At 41.6% G+C, this 22,563-nt stretch overlaps 1 protein-coding gene and 1 long non-coding RNA gene across 15 annotated transcripts in view; one reads left to right on the top strand and one right to left on the bottom strand.

The window, feature by feature from the left end:
* Nucleotides 1–22,242, bottom strand: part of LOC111243239 (cGMP-dependent 3',5'-cyclic phosphodiesterase-like) — a 126,052-nt gene extending 103,810 nt beyond the window's left edge. Inside the window, exon 1 of one of the 2 annotated variants that reach the window (XM_022788458.2) lies at nucleotides 21,964–22,242. In XM_022788458.2, coding sequence (XP_022644193.1) covers nucleotides 21,964–22,048 — 85 coding nt within the window. In that variant the 5' untranslated portion in view covers nucleotides 22,049–22,242. The remainder of the gene's footprint in view (nucleotides 1–21,963) is intronic. The other variant, XM_022788459.2, reaches the window with a different exon arrangement.
* LOC111243240 (uncharacterized) lies at nucleotides 6–12,016 on the top strand. Of its 13 annotated transcripts, XR_015318794.1 has the most exons (6): nucleotides 2,091–2,224; nucleotides 6,433–6,596; nucleotides 9,190–9,263; nucleotides 9,527–9,680; nucleotides 9,825–10,185; nucleotides 10,265–12,016. It is a non-coding gene; the product is annotated as an uncharacterized LOC111243240 (long non-coding RNA). The 13 variants fall into 13 exon arrangements; XR_015318798.1 differs by lacking the exons at nucleotides 2,091–2,224; nucleotides 6,433–6,596 and adding an exon at nucleotides 6–144 and having other exon boundaries at nucleotides 9,849–10,185; XR_015318797.1 differs by lacking the exons at nucleotides 2,091–2,224; nucleotides 6,433–6,596 and adding an exon at nucleotides 6–144.
* Nucleotides 22,243–22,563: the final 321 nt, after the last annotated feature.

Here is a 22,563-nt window from a genome sequence, read left to right as displayed (position 1 = left end):
ATGGACGATTGACTTCGCGTCCTTGTGGTATGAGTTATACCGCTAGCAATATACGATAGGGTCTATACAACGATAACAATGCGCGCATTGAGTGTGATGTATCACATCGATTCGTTCATGGTGATGACAGTAACTCCATTTGAGGTAAGGCCACAAACACTATCCACATTCAGGAACAAAGAAGATTTAGAGCAACCGTATTCGGCAATAACTGTAGTACATGATAATAGCTGTGACGCGAAATCGTTTTTTTCGTCAAGTGTGAACGCGTGTCGGTCGAAGACCCGTCATAATCAACAGCTTCATGATGATCGTAGGCCGATCTCTTCTTCTGGCCATGATCGAGTTCTACACTGACGCTTACAATGACCATTTCTGTCGTTACTCCTTCAGAGCTGTCGATGAAACTTTGATGCCATTATGGTTTGATCTGGTTTTCACTGACGATTCTGCTTACCCTGTCAACCGAATCTTCTGCCGTGCTGCCCCTTGCTCGAGAAGCTCAACACGTTAGCACTCGAAAGTCCATTGGCACTCGGAGTCATTTGGTGCTACCGTATAGTTTCTATTATTACTTCGCGCACGACACATTTACGCAGTCCGCTAACTCACAATTACCAGCAACGCTGTTCCGCGTTATCGTCCACGTATTTATTCACTCATTTTTCTTGTCCATCGGTAACAACGTGAACAATCTAAATAGTAACGCAACAGTGGCGTCACCTCGTTGTTAGAGACTTCCTCGAGCTGCATTTGCGGCAATCGCTATTTGCTTTTGGCCGTTACGCTGTACTGTTTTTTGCGGCCGTATCAACGGCGGCAGTGGCGGCGTCTGCGATGCGTTTAGAGCAGTGCATTAGAAACGTACGGGCTGACAACACTAACGATGAGACAATGTGTTCGTAATCTTTGTGGCGTTCAACTGACACACACGAATCTGCTAGCCGACCGAAGGTTCGTAGCGAACGTAGTCTGCAGCGCTGGCAGCAGTTTCGCCTGCCTGGCTTACGCAGAACAATAAAGACACACATAACCCTTTCCGAGCACGTGCGCGAGTGGCAGACAAGTGCGGGTCTTCTCTGTCCGTTTGTCTGTCCGCGTACGCATTAGTCGTGAGGCCCCGTCAAAGGGCTATGTGGATATAATTACTGCTTCTATTGCTAGTGGCGTTTGCTTGAGAGAGTGCATCTATCTATATAGTACTAAACGCTCACTGTTCGTTACGAGCGGTTTATTAAGCTAAAGGCGCGAACCGAACAAGGTCTGATAATACGTTAAAAGGCTGTAAATGGATCAGACAAACCAGTAGGCTTAGTTTCGCCACCAAGCAAATACATCACATTCGGACACACTTTGTCAAACGTAAAAACATGTCCGAATTCATCTACTAGGAACTGCTCGTTCGGCGCTATACGATCATACACGTGATAAATACCCGCACAGTGTCCGGCACCATAACAACACTAGGCAGAGTGACGAAATGGGGCCAGCAGAAATCTTCGACAACAGGCTCAACTGATTACTTTGCTAGGCTGAGTTCACTCGCCAAACGTCGAATAAATGAAGCTAGGACAAATCGAAGACCAAAAACACCGTGCCACCACTTCGCCGTGTTTATCTTCTCGACCTCTGTTCGCGGTTGAAGTTGTCGCGCATTTTCGTTTCATACGACGCACATACGCTGCGATCCGTATTGTATTTCTGTCGACGTCCTGCTGTAGGCGAACTTCCTAGCCCTTCATCGTGATCACCATCGTTGTCGGTACAACTGCGGCCATAATCGCAAATGAGTCGGACGAGCGGCGGCGGCGTCTGCCTGCCTGCCTGCCTGCCTGCCTGCCTGCCTGCCTGTGGTATAAACGTGACGTGATTTGTACTAACATGGAGGTCGGGAAAGGAAGTCAGCCTCGCTGCCGGTGGCTGGAAGAAGTCTTGAGAAAGAGAATAAGAGCAACAATGGCAGCCGCAGGCACAAGATGAGTATTGCCGAAACCACAACTGTTAGAGACGAGCTCCCGTTAACGATGTTAACGCTGAGTATAGTAGCGATTATCGCTATCGGTGAACAAGTACATATTCCACCAGCAGCTAGACTACCACCATGATTGGCGTCGTGCTCACATACGAGAGTATCCACGCGAGCGATGTTAACGCCGCTGCTGATCTCCGCCTTGCTTTGCCTGGAATCGTCACCATATAATCGGCTAAGCAAATGGAGTTGCAGGTACGTACGCTGATCTTCTGCCAACTCAGTATCTTGTTGTACGCTAACAGTTATCACTAGGCCATTGAACCAGAACTATATCGAGTATTACTGCAATAACAACTACGACCGAATTGTGTTTCTAGTCGTAGAAATAATGCCACTTTGTTACTATTTTATTTGCTGTCTCCCTCTTCCTCTTTACACCTGTGTGTTTCTACTGCTTTCGAATTGCTAAATCGGCTAACATACGAATACGAATCAGGCCGGCCTGGCTAACTACGGAGAAAGACCGAGCTGGTATGGCCGTAACTTAACCAAACATTTAATGTGTGGCAAGCACGGTTGCGTACGGCAGGATGCGGATGAATAGGAGCAATTATTTATTACTGTGAACCTGTACTGATAGTCGCCGGTGCATTCGCGATCTAAAGGCGCACTCGTTGCGTCGGTACACCCGAGTTACAGACAGTCGTAATCGATAATATCTGCCGAAACGACGGTTTCGAAGCCGCGCTCCCGCCTGACCATGTACGTAGTACGAATGCGCGAGAGGGCCCGTCCGCTGTCAGCGATAGGATTGTCCCTTTACCGGCGATCGTCGTCTCTACGTAGTTATGTGGAGGCCGCAGCGCCGGCAGAAGACGAGCCCAAGACACGTGCCGAACAAGTGGTCGTAACGTCACGGAAAAGGAGATGTGCTAACTGTAATAACAGTAATTCTAACTGCTCGATAGAATACTACAACAGCTTTATGGCACGCTGCGTAGGCTCGCTGCTGCAGCGAGCTCTCATACGACTACGTCGTTGGGCCTGCTTGTGATGATGACAGTAGGCCGCTAAACTGCCGCAGCGACATTACCGGAAACAGCTGTAACAAACAACACGAGGGCAATCGATGCTGCCGTAGCGGTGGCCGGTCGCGTGACAGCAGCACCCAACGATGGGTGTACAAGCGGGTCGTCGACGGCCTGCTTGCTGGCGCCATTGTTGTCGTTATAAATGCTAACGCTGCTGCTCTCGCTTAAACAAGTAGTGCAGGCCCGCGCCAGATACAGCTATCTAGTAGGTAACAGCCGGTAACGGATTGAAGCTTTTTTCGTACGGAGCAAAGGCGCGTCCGCACACAAACATACTGACACGACTTCTACATATATACATCAACAAACAGACCCATATATACACATAGGTAGGCAGACTGATGCACAGCTCGCTGCCTGACCAGCAGCTTTGGCCGTGGATCTAACAAACAAATCCACAGATTAACGATGTTGTCACGGAGAGCCAGCTGTAGGCTGCGTATACCGCTATTAGTCTGTAGTAGCAGCGCTGCCCAAATGGCAAGCAAAACACAAACACAGAAAGAGATTCCAGGTTTGCATTATGTTTGTTTTTGGCGTCAGTGTTGATGATTTTGTCGCTGCTGTCAATGCCGACCGCGTACTTTGCGGCGCCTGCGGCAGTGTTTTTGTTTTTGTCGCAAGGATAACAGAAACGGTACGGGCACCAAACTCAAAACGAACCGTGATGACCAAGAAGATGTTTTTCGAATACGAAATGATCCGGTCCGTTGGCCCAGTTGGGCCAACGAATCGGATCATCTCGGGAAATAAAAATTATTCAAAAAAAGATCATTTCGGGGGACAAAAACGAAGCCGGGAACGGAATTGAGCGATTGATATGCTAATGCACAGACGTATGCAGAAAATGCATCTTGTCATGAACTAATGAGCACATTTCTTCGATTCTTTTGTAGTAGTAAATTTGTTCTTTGAAACATATCGCCAGGATGCTGGTATTGAGCAGTTTTCTCAATGCCATTGCACAAATCCCTTTCCCAATAACCAAAACCTAAGTTTATTAATAAGGGGCATAAATGCATAAACATGGTCCATAATCACCACATGGTATGATATTTGGCTAGAGTAACACGCCTTAGTACTTTGGGAAAGTATTCTGTCTTGAAAAACCTATCGCCCGTTCCCGTGACACAGCTAAGAGATAAACAAAACAACATTTCTAAAGGAAGGCGAAACTAAAGATACCAAAAGGTGCACGCCTGACTGACCTAGCGTGTTAGAGACAAAAGCTAGACAAAAAGAAATACCGTAGGAACACACGCATTCAGGCAAGCCTGACCAGTTAAGGACAAGGGTATCTATCTCCGCTAGACAAAAATCAAACAGGCAGTAGTAGCAGCAGGAGCACCAGAAATAATATTCCATTGTCAGTGCCAGTATGAACCAGTTGTTCGGACATCCGCCCAAATCATCTTCTAGAGATAAACAAAAGGTTAGGTGATCGCCGTCGCGTGATGGTTACAAGCACAGGTTAGCAGAAGCATCTTCCATGAGAGGCGAGATGTTGCTGTTAAGCAAGAATGTCGTAAGAAGTTATCGCGCGTACTCTACGGCTTTTGTAGTAGTGAAGTTTAAAAAAAGCTCGAGATCTGAAAAAGCTACGAATAGTCACTCGAGGCCGAAGCACGGCTAGGGATTAGATACGTATCAATTATAGGTGTAACGTATCACGAGCAATTGGCAACAATAACCTTGTTCGGCCATCATATGCATCGTACCGTATAATATCTTGATGCGTTGGATAGGTGTACATACACTGGTTACTGTACATTTTGTTGACTATGCTGCATTGTCAAAAATTACTGATGCTTTTCCTAGATAGACGACTTAGGTCGTGTATCTTGAGTCAGCTAAGTCGAGTCGGCATTATTTGTCACGCTAAATGTTTTCCAACGCCTTTATTTAGACCTGCCTTCCTGTAAAAATTTGCTATACCTTGTAATGTTATCAATACGAAGGCACAAATTCTGCCTAGTTAAAGAAACATTGTACTATTCACGCCCGAGATATGTTTTCAGATAAGACAGCATAAACATAGCCTTATCGCTTTCGTTGCGGAAATTTCGATGCGAAAGGCGCTGCATATAGTTACTGACCACTTACGAACGATAGTTGATGAAGTCATCGCGAAAGTTGAGCGAGACCGCCACGTGAGTAGTCATGACACCACCAAGGAACTAAGTGTCTACCATCAGACCTCATTCGACCATTTGAAAAAGGCCGAAGACTATACAAAAAAAAAAAAAACCCAATATTTCCTTATCGCGTGAATTGACGTAAAATAATTTACGACGCTTTGCAACAAAATCGAGCCACACCTAAGCGGTGGATCACGAGCGATGAAAAATGAACCACATGCAACAATGATGTACGAAAAGAAACCCTGATGAAAAACTCCACAAAACCCGGATTGAAGCCAAAAAGATGCGATATCATCCGACGTCCGAACCAATTGAGTCACTGAAGCTTGGCAAAACAATTAACTAACGTCAACAACTAACAAGATTACAACAAATCGTTGAAAAAAATCGACAGAAACTCGTGAACAAAGGAGGCATAACAATAGCAACAATAACATACGTTTTTAGCTACCCGGCAAAAGTTAACAGAACTTTCATCACAATATCGCCTATTTAAATCTCCGCGGTGGCGTCAAATTAGCTTGAGAAAAAGCAAAAATCACTTCGCTCAGAAACCGCGGATGTTCTACAGTGATAGGATTATGGTCTCGCCAGAAGAACAGCAGATCAGAATAGCGTGCATTTAATTTACCATTATCGTTTGCGTTAATCTTGGCTTCGCTTTTTTGGCCATCCATTATCACGCATCCATCACATGTAGGTATATATATATATGTTGACAGGCATAATGCTAGTGGTCAAATCCTACTGATAGATGGCAAAGCAACAGATTGTCCTATTATCGGCTTGTGACCTAGTAACAAATACATAATAGTAATGGTAATAACAGTATTATTATATATGATGTCACTCAGAAATCATTTTTGGCAAGAGTGTTTTACCCATTAGCTAGGCGTAAAATATGTGTAAATGCTGCCACAACGCTACCTATTATTATATGGGCTTCGGCTGTATGTAGGTGTGTTTTCCTGTGCATATACATGGATTTTATAATACGTAAATTTTAAAATATTCACAAATTCGTCTTGAAACATCTCTACTATTTGTCGGAGTCGTTGAACTGCTCTTGATTCTGTGGTATTACTGTTTTCTCTGTGTAACATTGTTGGTAAGACTCTAGCTGCCATTCGTTAACTTTGCAGTGTAACTTCCACTTAAACTGGTGCCTCTGCTATGTCATCATCGACGCTGCTATTGCTGTTTGCATTTCTGTTGCCTGTTTCTGCAGGCTCCAATGCTGACGTTGCAGTGGCGGCAGACCCGAACTTGTACAGAGCTCAAGAAGTTTGAGCTATCAACCTGGGAGCGGGGCAGCAAATCACGCAGTCCGCCATCATCAATAGTGCACGGCGGCTACATACTCAGTCGCTCCGCGCTACTCAACGAGAAACGGTAGTCTCCGTCGTCGTTGTTAGTGTTTTGTAAGCGACCGTTGTACTACGAAATCTATAATACAGTGATTGTTTTAGTATGGAACGAGTTGTTTCTCCATCGCCATAGCAACTATCATCGTCCCCGTGTCAAGCGATGCCGGCCTGTTGTACGTGGCTTTGCCGGTTTTGGCGTCGTCTTCACACGCACTTAGGTCATCCAGGTGAGCGGTCAAGCCACTCACTCTAGTCATTGGTTAGCGTCTGGCTGACCGTTGCTCTATCCGCCTTCAGTTCGATTTCGCCGCTATGACGTCGCAGAGGCTTCCCCAGCAGCAAAACGCCACAGTGCGGACTCACTCATCCCTCCCAATAGAGTCTATCCCTCTGTCACGTTGAATCGGTAGTGTGATGGTCAGCAGCGGCCAGTCGTGTTCGGCTACCGGGAAACTGCTGATATAGAAAACCCTGCGGACGTAGCAGGGTCGTTCGTAGCAGTACAACGTTCATTTACTTGTTGAGAAGCGCCACCAATAGGCGAACTGCCGGCAACATCAATTGGTACACGTATCATACGATGGCCATGGCTACCGCGCAAGTACACTATATACTTCCAGGGAGGATTCTCTCCAAAAAGGCTGGCAAAGCTTTCAACGAAACAAAGCGGAAGATCCAACACTGTTAGTCGATTGAAAGGACAAGAAAATTAATATCAATAAAGCTGAACGCTATTTCTAATGGTGTCGGAACTTTGATACGGGAATTGGTGGTCGTTTTCGAGGCACCACGACCGATCATCGTCAAGAAGACTGTCCAAGCAAGTTTCAATGAATGTAATTTTTTTCACACACATTCGAAACCTTTGTGGAACTCTTGAATCGCTGGAAGCTTTAGGATATGCTGAGATTAAAATTGAAATATTTTGGGTTTTATGTATGACTATCGTTTCGTTGCCGGTTATTACTTAAAAAATCTATGTTTTACTAGTTTAGAGAAGAAATCGTAGAAAATTATTTGTTAATCACTTGGATCTCTAGTTAACTCTATGATCGAAGTCAGTGGCGGTTAAATCGAACAAACACATCTGTTAGCGATGTTCGTTTACAAGTTCTTACTTACCGATTTTGCTTGACGCACGATTACAAAGAAAAAGTTACGTGTGGATATCTTTTTCGTTGATTTAAATACGATCTTGGAAACAAGTAATAGGAAATATTTCCCATTTAGCAATAAAGAATGCGTGGGCTCAAAACCGTCGAACAAAAATCAAATGTATTCGTGCCCACTTCTTTGATCCAAATCATTTGACCTTTACTTCCAAATAGTTAAAAAAAAAAATAGATAAAATAATATAGCAAATAGGCTATGTTAAAGTCGTTGTCATTGCTTTGTTCAATTAAAAACGGATTGAATTTGCGGCATTAATTCTTTTATTACTGTAAAGGGAAGGCAAGTAAAATTCCTGTGGCCGTAGCAGGATAAAGAATTGTGGATACGACGGAAGCTTTAGCGCCAAAAAATAACATGAGTACATTAAGAAAAATTCCGTCCCCTCGACAGCACAAATCTCTGGATTGAAGAATTTGGCTTCAAGCTTCGTCCACGACGGATACATTTCTATTTATTTATTGCCTACTAAGTAAATAGTCAAGAATAACGAATAAACGAACAAATAAGAAAAACAGGCTTATCATTCAATGGGACCGTGCAAAACAAGGACATATTCCTAATTGAGAGTAAAACAAATGTTTAAAGTTAGTATACGTAAGTCTATATATATCTTTAGCTGTCGACGTGTTATCCAGTCACTGGGAAGATATTATCCCTATGGGCTTTATATCCGGTCATAGCTATCCGTTTCATTTCATCTTTCTTCATTAAGCCACTTAATTGTATCAGTTTAATGATGTCAATTTAACTAGATCCCCCCCCGTAAATTACCGCCAATATTCAAATTTAGTGTTTTTTACATTCTAAGCAGTCCAGCACCAAATCAGCAGTTTGCACAAAGAGCAGTGCGTACTTGTATTTCGAACGTGAGAATAGGTTGCTACAGTTCTACAGCGAGGCAAGCTCTGTACGAGTTTCTCTCTTATCGATATTTTACCTTTATCAACGTAATGTTGAATTTTTTTCAACTGTCTAACGTGAAGATACTGCCGAACTGGAAGCAAGATTCCTACACAACTTGGAGGATCGCTCTACTTGAAGATAATTGTGCCTTTTGCTGATGAAGTGGACTTTCGACGTTCCTTTAGAACATCGCATTTAGCAAACGTCTGCCAATTTTTTTTTTTTTTCAAAAAATCTTTTTAAATTAGACCACAGTGTCATGCCATGATCGGTTCCCTACTTTATTCGCCATGGCATATGGTCACAATCAGAATATTCTGATTTGGACGTCATCCGAACGTATAGCACGAATGCGATGATTACTAAGACTATAATTTATTAAACACTCAAAAGGACTATACAGCTAGAAGTTGCGAGACACTCTAAGATCACCGGCGGCTAGATACCAGATAAACCTTTAATAATATATGTACGTCCATGCTTCACAGAAAGTAACCGAGTTCCTAGCAAACTTATAATTGGTCTTTCTTTTACTCTTTCAGATTTTTCCTATTTCAGAATGCTCAGTAATATCAGGAACAGTGGCGACAAAAATACCTCGACACACAACATTTTCGTAAGTAAAAGTAAAAATATAAGAAATTATTTTCAAAAAATGTAGTAGGACAGCTAACAAGTTACTACCTAAAAATACCTTTCAAAATGACTCGAGAAAGGTGGAAAATTGGCGTAAGATTAAAAAGGCAATATTGTGTCCCGTTTTTGATCAAAACATGTAACAACTATAAGCACATACAGAATTTGAATACGTACGGAGTTAGCCAAACGTCACTCATCGTTGTTGTTTCCGTGGTCCTTTTTCACATTCATCTGTCATAGGGCGAAGAGCCTTCGCGCCTGTTTTACGGGCAATGCAGTACCGGCTTCAATATGACGATACAGATTGTTGGCCCGCAATCGTAGTCATACTGCCGTCTCAGACAAGATAAGATTGGGGTAAAACTCCCACAATTGGCGTGCAGTAGGCGAGACCGTAAGCGATATACTTTCTTTACGTCTGTTCGCTTGATATTGGGTTTTGGCCCAACGTTTGTTACTAATGTATAATACAATAATAACAGCTCTTTATTTATCTGCGTGTGCAATCACTTAGTATTATGTGTATGCCTATCGGCAGTCACTGTGTTTCTCTGTCGTTTAGAGCATATTTGAAGTTAGTCTTCACGACTCGTAATGCAGCGGATGTGTCTGATTTGTCAACACATGTCTGCGTTGTGAGATCTGCATTGCAAGAGTTAACGACCGAGGATGAAAAGTATTCAGACGATCAGCAATTCCAGCTGCTGCTTTCCCCCTGTTTCATACTGGCAGAGTTGGTGTACGCTTCCCTTTGACCAGATACTTGTTTTCGTTGATGTTTGGCATCCAGCCATGGGTCCGGCATCGACAGGCGTCTGCTATGATAACGGTGTACGTTTTAAACGCGTTGTCTTCACGGTACTATATGGCGTCCGTTTTTCTCGCCTATCTTACCTTCGGTTCGTATCTCAAACACTTTCATTTGCTTGCTGCGACATTCGGTGATTCGTTTATGGCAATTCAATCCTTTTTTTCCAGCCTGCAATTTGTTCGAGCAACTTCGAGCCTACAGCGAGCCTACTTTATCCTGATGTGACGGCCGGACCTGCGACGACGACGACGACGACGACAACACAATCATCGATTATTGTTGTCGCCAGTAAACTCCGAACACCAAGCTCTAGCCGGTAGCTTTGAGCTAAGAGGAGAAAACCCTTTTAAGCGACAACCCGTCATCGCCGGCATAGCTACCTCTGTCGAAGGCAAGCAGACGAGACAATGACGAATTCCAACGAAATTGCGCTTCAGGCTGGAGAAAAACCCTTCAATACTGTCAGTTTACCAGCTTTCGACTAACAGTTTTCCATGCCAAGTAATATCCTCGTCCAGCCTTTTTTGCTGGACCGTCCAGAGCACTAATGATGAGACACGAGAGCCGTACCAGTTTAGAAAGGCCCAATTGTGACGCGACTGCACACCCTTATATGGGTATATCATGATGGTAAGGTAAAAATCAAACATTTAGTTTATATCGTCCGACAACACAGCGGGTAAGCATACAAGGTCAATTAGAAAATATTCTATAGTCTACTGCTAGTCCTCTACCTCTGGCTATGTATACCGATGAACGCGGAGCAAAACGTAAGGATAAATCTAGTGTATATATAAAATATGGTGTATATATAATAAGTCGTCAGATTATTGTTACATAAGAAGAAACAATTTTAGTACCCATCACTGAAGTGGTGTTACTTTGCTGTTGAAATGGTTTACCGCCATCGAGTTCACGCACTTCTATTGTTTTTTTTTAGACATCAGACGCGTTCGCCCATTGAAAAGGTACATTGACCGTCAATAGGAACGGTGAGCGACAAATCACAGCACGATAAATTGCACAAAACGTAGATGGCCGCATAAAGCGAAACATGTATTTTTTAAAACTTGTTCATTAGCCTGCTAGTACGAGATGCATATACGAATAGGATAAACCAACAGCCGAAATCTTTGATGTCTGTCAATAATATTGAGACATTATTTACGTTATATATATAAGTTTAATTTTCATTTGGTATTATTGCGACATTGCGTTCGTGATTTGTGATGAACGGTAACGCACGGCTGTGTAGAAACAGCCGTTTCTGATCGTCTAATACATAATTACTATTGTAAAAAGAAAAACTCAAGAAGAATACACCGTAAGATAAAAAACGGTAAAAAATAATGGCGGATTCCGTATTAGTTTGTCGGGTATCTGAAATATATGTGGCTTACTGAATCAGATATCGCAAACAATCGAATTGCCTTCTTGTGAATAGAAATGGTATAAGTTACATTGGTGGACCCGAGTGAACTTCGGTGCGATCGATGTACAAGGCCGTGCAGAAGGTTCCTTAGCAAAAGGTTCAATTCTTCTAACGGAATCGTTCGCGCGATAGAAAATACAGTTAACCTCTATTCCATATCAACTGTAAACCTACAATAACTCGTCCTGTGTGTTGACAGCCATAACTAATGGCTTGTATATATTTGGCCTTCCTTCTTTTCCTTACGTATTAGACAGTTGCGGAAGGTCAAACACGCATATGCCCTTATAATTTTCGGTGACACTCGTAATTATGTATCGAAATTCTGATAAGAAAAAACTCGGTAGAACTTCCAAAGAAACGGCGGAATTGTTTATCCAATGCTAATAGAGATCACTCTTTTTGTTTTTCGGCAGTGTACCTGAGGGTTACTTGTAACACTAGTTTCTACCGTAATAAAGCTGTCACATCCAGACAAAAAACGGGACCTATGTTTCCTCCTTGGAGTGTTTCGATCTGTTATAGATAGATATCTTTGATTTAAACGTGATGCACAGAAGTGCAGTGACCCTGCCGCCGATAAGTTCCTTGTAGCTTTTCCTCGCCAATCGACTTTTCAGACATGTAAGCTTCTTTCTTCAGCTTTGATGATCCCAATTCATTGAGTTCAGTATCGAATTAAATACTTATAGGTTGTATTGGGTTTTGCTGCTCGAACGAGTCCATTTGTTATACATAACGGTACTGTTACGGAAAGCTCGACTCATTATTATCTTGAATTGATTTGTGTGTAAGGCATCGCATACTTAGTTCGTGTACATACGGTGTTTTTTTCCTAGCTTATATCTTTCTATTTACTTTATGTTGCTTTTTATTACATCGTATTTTTTATCATCGTATATTGCATATGACTATGCAATGGATACCTGACAGTTTAATTGTGTCAATATACTTGATAACCGTTTCACTAGAATAGCACTCACTAATCCGATACGATATAATATTAAAAATAAGCCAAATTTATTGTGTAGCACGCGTTCGCACGATAAACTTAATAAGTTGTTAGGACAGCACTGTGATTCCTGCTGCCATTAGCCACGTGCATGTGGTTCCGTCAAGTGAAGTGGTATAACCCTTTTTCTATTTATTCAGCGGTTGCACCAGAGCAGTAGTAGCTTGCTTCAGCATAATCTTATGTGTAGACGTATACGTAGAGTATGCCCATAGTCATTGTCGAGGCCGCGTTACAATATCGTACAGGCTATATTTAAAGGTGAAACACAAGGTTATAGCTTGCTTTTTTACAAAATATTTCGAAACTAGGCTTAGTGGAACAGACGTTTTTCATAGTTTTTAGTAAAATCTGCTATAGACCAATCGTCTGTAAGTACTCGTTCAAGATAAGCATACAGACAAGCACTGGCGTGTATCATAGTTTGCTACAGAAAACGTTTGTTTGTGAAGCTGACCCAAACTTTAAAAGTTAAAAACTTACGTCTAGTTTACCTTTAGCCTTCAGATCTAACCGATTTCACGAAAATTATTTTGCACTCCCCTAACAAGCCGACTGTAATCTTTCCAACAGGATGTTACCTGTTCGACATAACGATCGGCACGTGTTTATAAAACGAGGACAAACCTTTGGCCATTCATTAACCATATGTTAGTTTAGTTAACGAGGGCCCATCTTAGGAAATCGTCTGGAAAGAATAGATTTTGCCATATTTGAATTACAGTGGAAATAAGGCACCACCGCGGGAAGCTTATTTCCAGAGTTAATTTCCAAACAAGAATAACCCACTTACTTTCCAATATTGTGAAGTGACAAGTACATTGCCTGTGCTATAATTGCATAATGTTCGAAATCTGTGCAGCCCATAGAATGACGTACCTTTCGACTTCATATTCACTCATCGCCATTTCTCGTTTTCAAATTTCGCCATAATGAGGTTTTACTTGCATCCGGGAAGGCCTCGACTGAAGAACAGCTTTGCTTGTATATCGAACTAAGGTGGCCAATCGTCGAGGTCATTTAGACGGCATCGCGTTAATTGCTTGAAATAATCGGACCGATTAGAACAGCTAAGTCAAGAAGACAATACGCATACGGACGCACCATATCCTCGGACAGATCCCATTCCTTCCAGTGCTGGTCCGTAAATACCCCCAAACAGCTCCCACTATTTAGCTCGACCTGTTTTCATAACCGCCTACGGTTTTCCATGCCTTAGATCTCCGTGGTTTTAATTCATTTAGACTCTCTAAAGGTTAACACATTTTTTTTGCTTCTGATTTTTTTCTAGCTTTAAGGCGGGATCCATTTCAATTAGTCCTCCGTTTAAACTAGTATTAAGCCGCTATGCCTCTAAGATGAATGCAAGAGTCTGAACCTTCAAATCTTCCCCAGATAAGGTTGGCAAATGCACCAATACTTGGGGGGTATCTTTCCCCTTCTTCTTTTAATTTTCCGGGCCTTGGTTAGCAAACGTATATGTATCTTTGCTGTGTCTTCCTGAAAAAGCGTCTCGATATGTTTTTTAAGAACCGATACTGATCTGACGGTTTTACATTTAGGAGCAGCAAACGACCCTCGAGTTCATATTCCTCTGTTTACAGTATCACTGCTCTCCATCGCTTTCTTAACTGCCAGTATTCAATACGAGACTTTGATTTGTACATTTATTCTTGAAAATCCGGGAATACGTATGCCACCACACGGAATTCAGACATCTGCCTACATTGATTTGTCACTAGAAGACACAAGAAGGCACCGTTATTAATGCGCAAATAAAAATGAATAGAATACGTGAAACGCCAAACGTTTCAAGAAACATGGGGCACACGCAGGTATATAAAAACATAGAAATAATCAATGTAAACTACTATACATATATATATAGCCAGATAACACAATTAACATAATTAATCCAGGGTATTCATAAACGAATGGTCATAAATAGACTTACTGCATGACGATCGGTGGAGACTGCCTATTAAAAAGCTCAATAGAGTAAAGCGGAAAGTGCTGATCGATACTTTAATTTCTATTGATCTCGCTGAGTAAATATCATTAAAATCACAAGAATCATTAAAATTAGATACGTGTTCATGGGATTATTCTCTTTCTGTGAATGTTTTTGCCACTTGGTAAAAAAAACCCAAATCATAAAACAGTTCTTGCAGTGATGTACTGCGAAACTACCGTCGCTCCGACGTGAGCGTTATATGTAGGACAAGTAAAATTCGTGTAAGGAAAAGGTCAATGTTGGAGTCCTTTAAGCAGCTGTGTTAATCGAACTCCAGACGGGACCACCTATAATATTAACTATTGCATAGTGCGGCAGAAGAAAATTTAAACCAATAACCCATCCATTAGCGTGCGCGCTGCCATAATTAAAGCACTCTAATAAACCGCTCAACGCTGTGTTCATGTGGTACGATTAGGGAAGATGATAAAAGTCCCTAGGTTTGTCGATTTCAGGTCTAGGAAGTTATTATATATAGGTAAAGGTATCGTTGTAAGTTTTTAAGAATATAGTATCATCTGAGTGCCTGCATGGATATAAACGTTTAAGATGTATGTTTTGCTGGTTAACAGCTAACGTTTAAGGTTTAAACAGCATAATTTACTGCGGCTTTCTCTACAGTCTAGCTTGAATTTGCTTGAAGAATTTAATTTTGTTTAGACATCTAAGTGAAGAAATCTAACAGATTTCCTGTGAGAGAATTATCTTTTTAAAAATCATTAATTTCAAGCCTTCTATAGTATCTATATGTATGGAGGACACGTTAAGAACCCTATAATACCGGGCTTGACACAGCTACTTCTTCGTACAACGTAATTTTACGTACGTCTTTCCTATTGGATTGTTTTTGTGGTCAAGGTTGCACTATATTCTTGCTGTCGTAACAGACCGATGAAAACGTAAAATTTGCACTACGCGATATCGGTGTGGACATCGTTTCGTAATAGTGTGCCTTCGATAAAGGCACGGCAGACTTTGACGTCAGATTATGCGATTATGGCACGTCCTTTGAGTTTTCCGTACTCTGGCTGTGTCGACACTGTTCCTACAAGGTTCTTGTTGCTTCCTTTAATAAGTTTTGGTGTATTTTTGTGTCAGCATTGTTTTGATAACACACAAATTCGAAATTTGTGTGCTAGTTTCACGTAACTATTTTGACAGGGATGAACATCTACCTCTGTGTTTACGGCGTTAACTCCTGCCTTTTGGCAGACAGGTTTCCCCTACAAACATCAGCCATATGATTAAAACATGCAAAAAAAAAAGAACGATAACTTGAAGATATCATGGGCTTCCGTTGATTAATTCTCGTTGTTTCGCAGCTTCAGTCTCAGCCTGATCTACCACATGAAAATTTGGCCTACCAGCTGGGAAACAGATCGATATCGATTTCCTAATTATCTATTAACGTTATTGATTGAACGATTCAATGAACTATCAGCGTAATCATAATGTGCTAACTTAACATTAACACATAGACATCTAATGTGCACCTGGCTTTCAACTAACCATATAGATTTCAGCCGACTATATGAGTAGAAGCTACTATAACCCAAATTATACTCGAATGCCCAATCGCGCCATCCATCCTTCTCTGTGGTATGAGCTCTTGTGATCAATATAAGTGCTCGCATTCAAAATATCTGGTAGTTGTAAAGTTTGGATAATAGTGTACAACCCAGTAATAAAGCAATACTTTGTTTTCTCTACGTAAAAGCTATTCATGCGTCCGCATATTGCCAGTCTGTTGTTAGCTACGATATATCAATATTGTGCAAGTTGAGTGTACAAAGTGAGTATACATAGCTTGAAAAATGTACAAAAATCTATTAAAACATCAAATATAACCAATTATGAGATGTCAGAGATCTGAGTAATCATATTCGACCAGAACAAATTATTTAGGAAATCCGTAGATTTCCTTCCGCGATAGGTTACGGAGTAAGATAATTTCGATATACGGTATGTTGACGTTCGCTTTTGGAAAACACATTGCACAACCCTGTAATAATATGAACGTAATTCAACAGCGACATTGAAGAAAAATACAGAGGTGCGTTGCTCGCCAACTCATTTTAGAGACCAAAGTCAGTGTGAAATTTTTTAATATCTTCCCAACGACCCATCTGGAGCAAAGCAAAAGCTCTCTAACGGTGTAGAGTATTTGAAAAAAAAATAAAAATAAAACAAAAATTGGTATTATTTATACGCCAATCTCACAAAACAAATTACTGAACAAAATGGATCGGCCAGTAGGAGCCGTTTTTAATAGTTTCAGAGGCAGGAATAATCATTAGTAAAGTTTTAAATTTTCAAAAAATTCAGGCAAAATTTTCCATGTAAGAGGCCGGAAACATGTTTCTGCAGTAGGCCGCTATCACTCAGAGCTTGCTATAGATGATTTAATTTAGACTTGAGATGAACAGCGGAATGCTTGGATTGATTTCTTCTGGTGTGTGGAATGCTACAATAAACTTATGGATCGGGGAGATCTCAAGAAAGTTGTACTAAAGCCACGAATGTTTAATAGGGGCCGAGTTAGGTACACTAGGCTATGAATGTGATTTACCAGCTATTGCTTGGAGCAGGCACGCATCTGTAGCAGCGATTGTCATTGCCGTCTAAGCATCTAGCCTTTCCTGTGGTTGAATCGTTTTTGCCTTTCAAACTACCTAGCAGCTCCACTTGGCAGCGTATTGACAGCTGGCTCACATAAGGAGTGAGGTGCTCATTTCGATCGATTGACGTTGGCAAAGTTCAGCTGGATGAACAAAACGGCGATTTGTACTTCACTTGCTTCATTCAGGTAACCTCATCGTCCTGCCGCAGCACGAACTCAGTCATCTGTCTCTTGTTGGGAGTTTTCTACTTGCGTTTAGTTATTGTGTTCTGTATGTCCCTTAACTGTATATGGAGGGAGTCCGTACAACACCCCCGAGATATTTCTACTAGGGAATGTTAGAGGATCATCGTAGAAGACTCTTATCGCTACCGCCATATAGGAGAAATAGGACGAAAAGCCGGAAAGCTTGAGTATATAAGGAGCCGATTGTTGGCCTACTATACACGAGCGCCGTTTATTTATCGTCGCATAAGAAAATAGCAGTAAAGCAATCCCAAATTCGGCCGTTGAGTATTATCCTATCAGACCTGGTAGCGCGTAGCTTACCTGAGTAGAATCCACCACTTTGAATGAACTTGCTCGTATATTAGGCTTAGTCTTCCCATACTGCGGCAGTGAGCTTCAGCATTCTGTTTTGGTTAAGCGATGCTCTTAATGAACGCCTACTATACTTTCCCATATTTTTAAGTTTTTCCTTTCTACAAAGTTGGACAAATGCGAAGAATAGATGACGTTCAATATTATAGCCATGTTTATAGAACCACATTTCAGTCACTTCTTTTAATATCTGATTATACCGCGTCACATTAAAAACACAGATACGAAGTCAGGTTTTCGGATCGCGCTAACTCCGTATTTGCCTTCGCTCTCACAGTAGTGCATTAACCTCATTTGCTTTGACTCAGCTGGCGCGCCTTTCTTAATCCGCACGCTCGTGCCGCACCGCCATAAGTGTCTTTCGTACCTTATCACCATTGCGTAAGCTAATGTGCCGTTTTCAATCGTATTTTAAACGAAGGCGCCGATACATCACAGATGCATAAGTACATTTGAGGTAATTATTATTATTAGGGCTTTCTGCAACCAACGATGTGTCATTGTTCCGCGTTGTACTCCCGCATGATTTTAATTCGAATAAAAATGGAACATCCCTTGATTTTGTATTTGTTAGTTCGAGCTGTTTCAAAAATAACGGGGCACGAAGCCCCGGTCGGCTAAATTTCTTGTATAAAAACGACCCAAGGATATTGTAGACAAACCAAGATAGGGACGGGGAATGTCTTTGATATGAAGAAGAGTCATTTATTTTGCTTTTTAAGGTAGGAACAAGATAGCGTTTTAGTAAATGTTTAAAATCTAAATGAACAAATTAACCGCACGTTTCCCTTCTGAACTACGCTCACGTAAAACGAGTATTTCTATGAATTACGGCTACAAAAATAGCTCATAGCAATATTGACTCAGCCAGAAGGTACGGCTAACGTAATGTAACATTTTTCGAAGTCTATGAACGCAAAATTACGTCCGCGAAACGCGTATGCAAGAACTTCTTATTTGTTCGCTTCTTAATCTTCTCGCGCTTAATTCGAGGCTAATGCAACAAGACTGTATTGTTAGGTCACCTCTGAAGGTCACTAGAAAAACCAAACATGACCGTTAGGCAGCTCTTTGTATTCAGCGAACTATTGCATATCGGTAACAATTCAAATTATCTAAATTTTTATTACTATCATTATATTTTTATTTTATTACGAAATTGGATTTTAACTAATTATATTACAAATACAAAAAAAAAAAAAAACAGTAAAAGTCGATAACTATTTATATGACTGGATATTTAGGTCTCGTCTCAATAATCCGACTTACTTGTTAGGTTCAACCAAGTGTAGTATTTTAACATAGGCTGCATCAGTACTCAGTATGGGCAATTTACCTATAATATCTTAGAGTAATAGGGAATTGCACAAGCTGACAGTGTTAATTACGCTTAAGTACGAAAGGCTAGCACTACTCACGGCATTTCTTAGACCGGTAATAATGCTGTTAACCTTCGCTTGTTAATCATACTGTAATGCTGCAAAAAGAAAGAGTCCTTTAAATAAATACATACGTACACCTATAAAACCAGCATCTATCGAAGCCAGCCGCAATGCATATCTAGGTTAATGCATACGAACCACCAAGTCCTGCGCTGTTCTTATCGCATCCTCCCTAGCGTTTGATTACGGGCTTATCAGAAGACCGACGACGGATAGTCGAATATTATATCGTGCATATATACATGTATCACCACATATATCGATACGTAAGACAATTCGCTGTTTGACGACGAAGTATGAAGAGGCGCTGTTGTTTGTTTCGCATTATGGATTGATTGACAGGTGGTAGGGGCATACAGGCAATAACGACGGCAATCAGGTGCCCAGGAGCAGTAATGTAAGAACCCATAGTAGCGATAACAATAGCAATAACCGCATACGTGTTCAACTAGACGAGGTGCTCCGAATCAGCAGGCATAAACAACGAGGGCCCTGGGCCATTATGACGCTGTGTCCTCGATATAGGTTGCATGGTCGGGGAGTGCTCCTATGCAACGTCTTGCCCATCTAATAATATCAGCGAAGCGTTTGCGACGGATTGGCATCGCATCTTTGTTAACAGTACCGATACTACCACTGTTGTACTGTGCACTGATACTTAAGATGTCACCAAAGATTAAGCCGATTCCAAGACAAAGTAAAATTTCGGCAAATGCTACAAAAAGTTTGTGTAAAGTTCTTGACTTGCGACGCACTTTAGCGTCATAGGTTTACAATGAACAGTAAGGCTGATTCGTTGATCGCAAAACTTCAATTTCGGGTTCAACGTAATGCTCACAAATTTATTAAGAAGTCCCTACTATATAAGCGTAGCTAGATCGAGTTGACGGACTCAGAACTTCACTATGTCCACAATTAGTCTTCATGGTGCCACAGCCCGCAAGCTTATCACGGGCGTTAATATGTTCCTTCGACTGAGCAGGTGTTATATAGGCAGCGTATTATTATCCTTTGAACCTGTAGCTAGTGAAGCGCAGTTTCATTCAGCTATGCTACAAACACCAGAGTGTACTTTTTATTATCAAAATACAAACACTGTAATATAGATACCATATTCATAAGTATCTGTGCCTAGAAAATGAGCAACAATCTTGTCCTTGAAGGGTAAGATCCATGGCGCTCGTGGTAAAAGATTGAATGGGTTTGCCAAAAAGAAGTTTCTTAGTATATTAGCTGAGATATATAGAAGTATATTAGCTGTTAGCAATGTAGATCGCTAGCGATTTAAGATTAAGTAAAATAAAGCTTATTTGTGAAGACACACTTGAAATGCTTAAATATAATTGAGAAAAATTGGAAGTCGACGTTACCAAGGGCCCCATTCACACCTGCTGAACGGAAAGTGTAGGTCAAAATTTAGTTCATAGGACATATCAAGCCTAAATGCATCAGACACAGCTGTACAGGTTAACGTTATTTTAGAACTAATTGGCTCGCATACAGCTCAAAGTTTTCCTATCCATCCACTTTTGTGTGTATTTTAACGCGCATTAAGTGGACCGTCGTTGACGATTCCATGGAGAGTAATCCCGCGCCCAAGCTTCACATATTTGACTTTCCACTGGATATTATCCCTATCATTTCAATATGGCACATTTCTCCTCACCTATTTATGTATCGTAGCTTTTTAACATGTCGATAGTTCTCGTAGAACTTATGTATTGCATTTTTAGTTATCGTTTATGAATTATTTCTAGTTGCTTTTCCAGAAACAATCGAATTATTTTCAATCGAGTTAACTTCTTCGGATCGTCATTAGTCGATAGCACAAATTGATTTGTGTCATAAGATCATTACTGACAGCCCGTTCTCAATAGTAATCTTTGCCCTGCGCATTACTTAACCACTTTGCGTGCACCGTACGGGGGTAAGCTGTCTTCCCCCCGACAACGGCTAACGTGCACCAATTTTTCGACTATATGGTTGCAGTGGAAGCCATCGCCTCGGCTAATCGCGGAATGACCTTCTCGCCTGAGTCGGCGATCCGCTCTCAGTTGGTACAATTTAGTAAAAGAATGAGTAGTAGGTCCGCATCATCTGATCTACCGCCAAACCAACCTATTGTGCAGCGTTACCGTAGCTTGTGTATTCGGGCCTAGAGCTAGCTTTTTCGCAGTGACTATCTCATAATGACGCATAGTATTGCAAATCCCTGCCCAAGTAACGAGTAAGGGATCATATTATACAACGGTTCTCGGCATGTGAAATGAAACCCGTTTGTACTAAACCGCGATATGCTGAGGCATATATGAATATAGTTTTCCTTCAGAGTATTTCTTAGTCGCAGTCACAGCACACTGTAGACGGCGAACAGGCAGACCAATGGTCGTGCGTGTTAGCGGTAAATGCTACTGGGCAAAATCCACACGGTATTACTTTTTGTCAAAGGTATTTATTGCCATGGTTGTCTTGAGTGATAACCGTTCTATATAGTGCTCGTATTGCCCGAATCGTGTTCCCAAAAGCCCCGCTCCAGGTGGAAGCAGTAGCGATACACAGAGATAGCATGATCAGCCCGGAAGATTTGCTTTCAACTTCCAGAACTCAAATCGTCCTGCCCGTGTGCGATTAGCTCGTCAGTTACCCATGCAACGATCTCCAACAGCAGTTCATAACAACTGGACGTAGATCTACCGATTGTATACGAAAGTAAAGAATTACGTTGACAGAATCAGGAGTAACTCACCTCGCTGGCCAGGTGTAGCAGCTAGCACATGACTTTGAGGGAGCACCCGGAACAGTGGACCAGACAAAGATGAACAGGGCACCATTCGTTAAAAAGTCCCTGCACGCATAGATTACTTTGTACGTATCCGTAGGCAAGAGAATATGAGGTAACAGTTTCACGAACCTGCGCGGTAACACGAACTACACTATTATTTATTCAATGAGAAATAGCACCGAGCACTTACGAAGCTTATTAGCACTGACACATCTGAGCTCCGTAGACTGTAGATGTCGTTGTGTGCCCACAGGCAGAGTGCTGAGCTTGGATGGGGGGATTTGAACCGCGGGGCCCAGGGAGAGGGTAGACGCTCAGTGGAAAGGACCCCTGCGCCGAGAGAGTGGCGCGCGGTTCAAACAACCCTCTAGAACTTCCACCAAATACAGAATCTTCGGTCAGATGCCGTCGAGCCATCGTGTTTTGTTTTATATCGGTCAAATTCTGTCCCTCTTACATTGTGTACTTGCAAAATATTCTACTGAGAACACCTTTAGTTCTTTCCAAAGAAAAGTTTCGAATGACTAGGGAAACCGCGACAAGAATAATAATGAAACCGTGTAG

This window comes from Varroa destructor, unplaced genomic scaffold (genome assembly GCF_002443255.2).
Source record: "Varroa destructor unplaced genomic scaffold, Vdes_3.0 BEIS01000001.1, whole genome shotgun sequence".
NCBI lineage: Eukaryota > Metazoa > Arthropoda > Arachnida > Mesostigmata > Varroidae > Varroa > Varroa destructor.
Note: the sequence above shows the minus strand (reverse complement) of the source record. Positions and strands in the feature narration are given on the sequence as shown.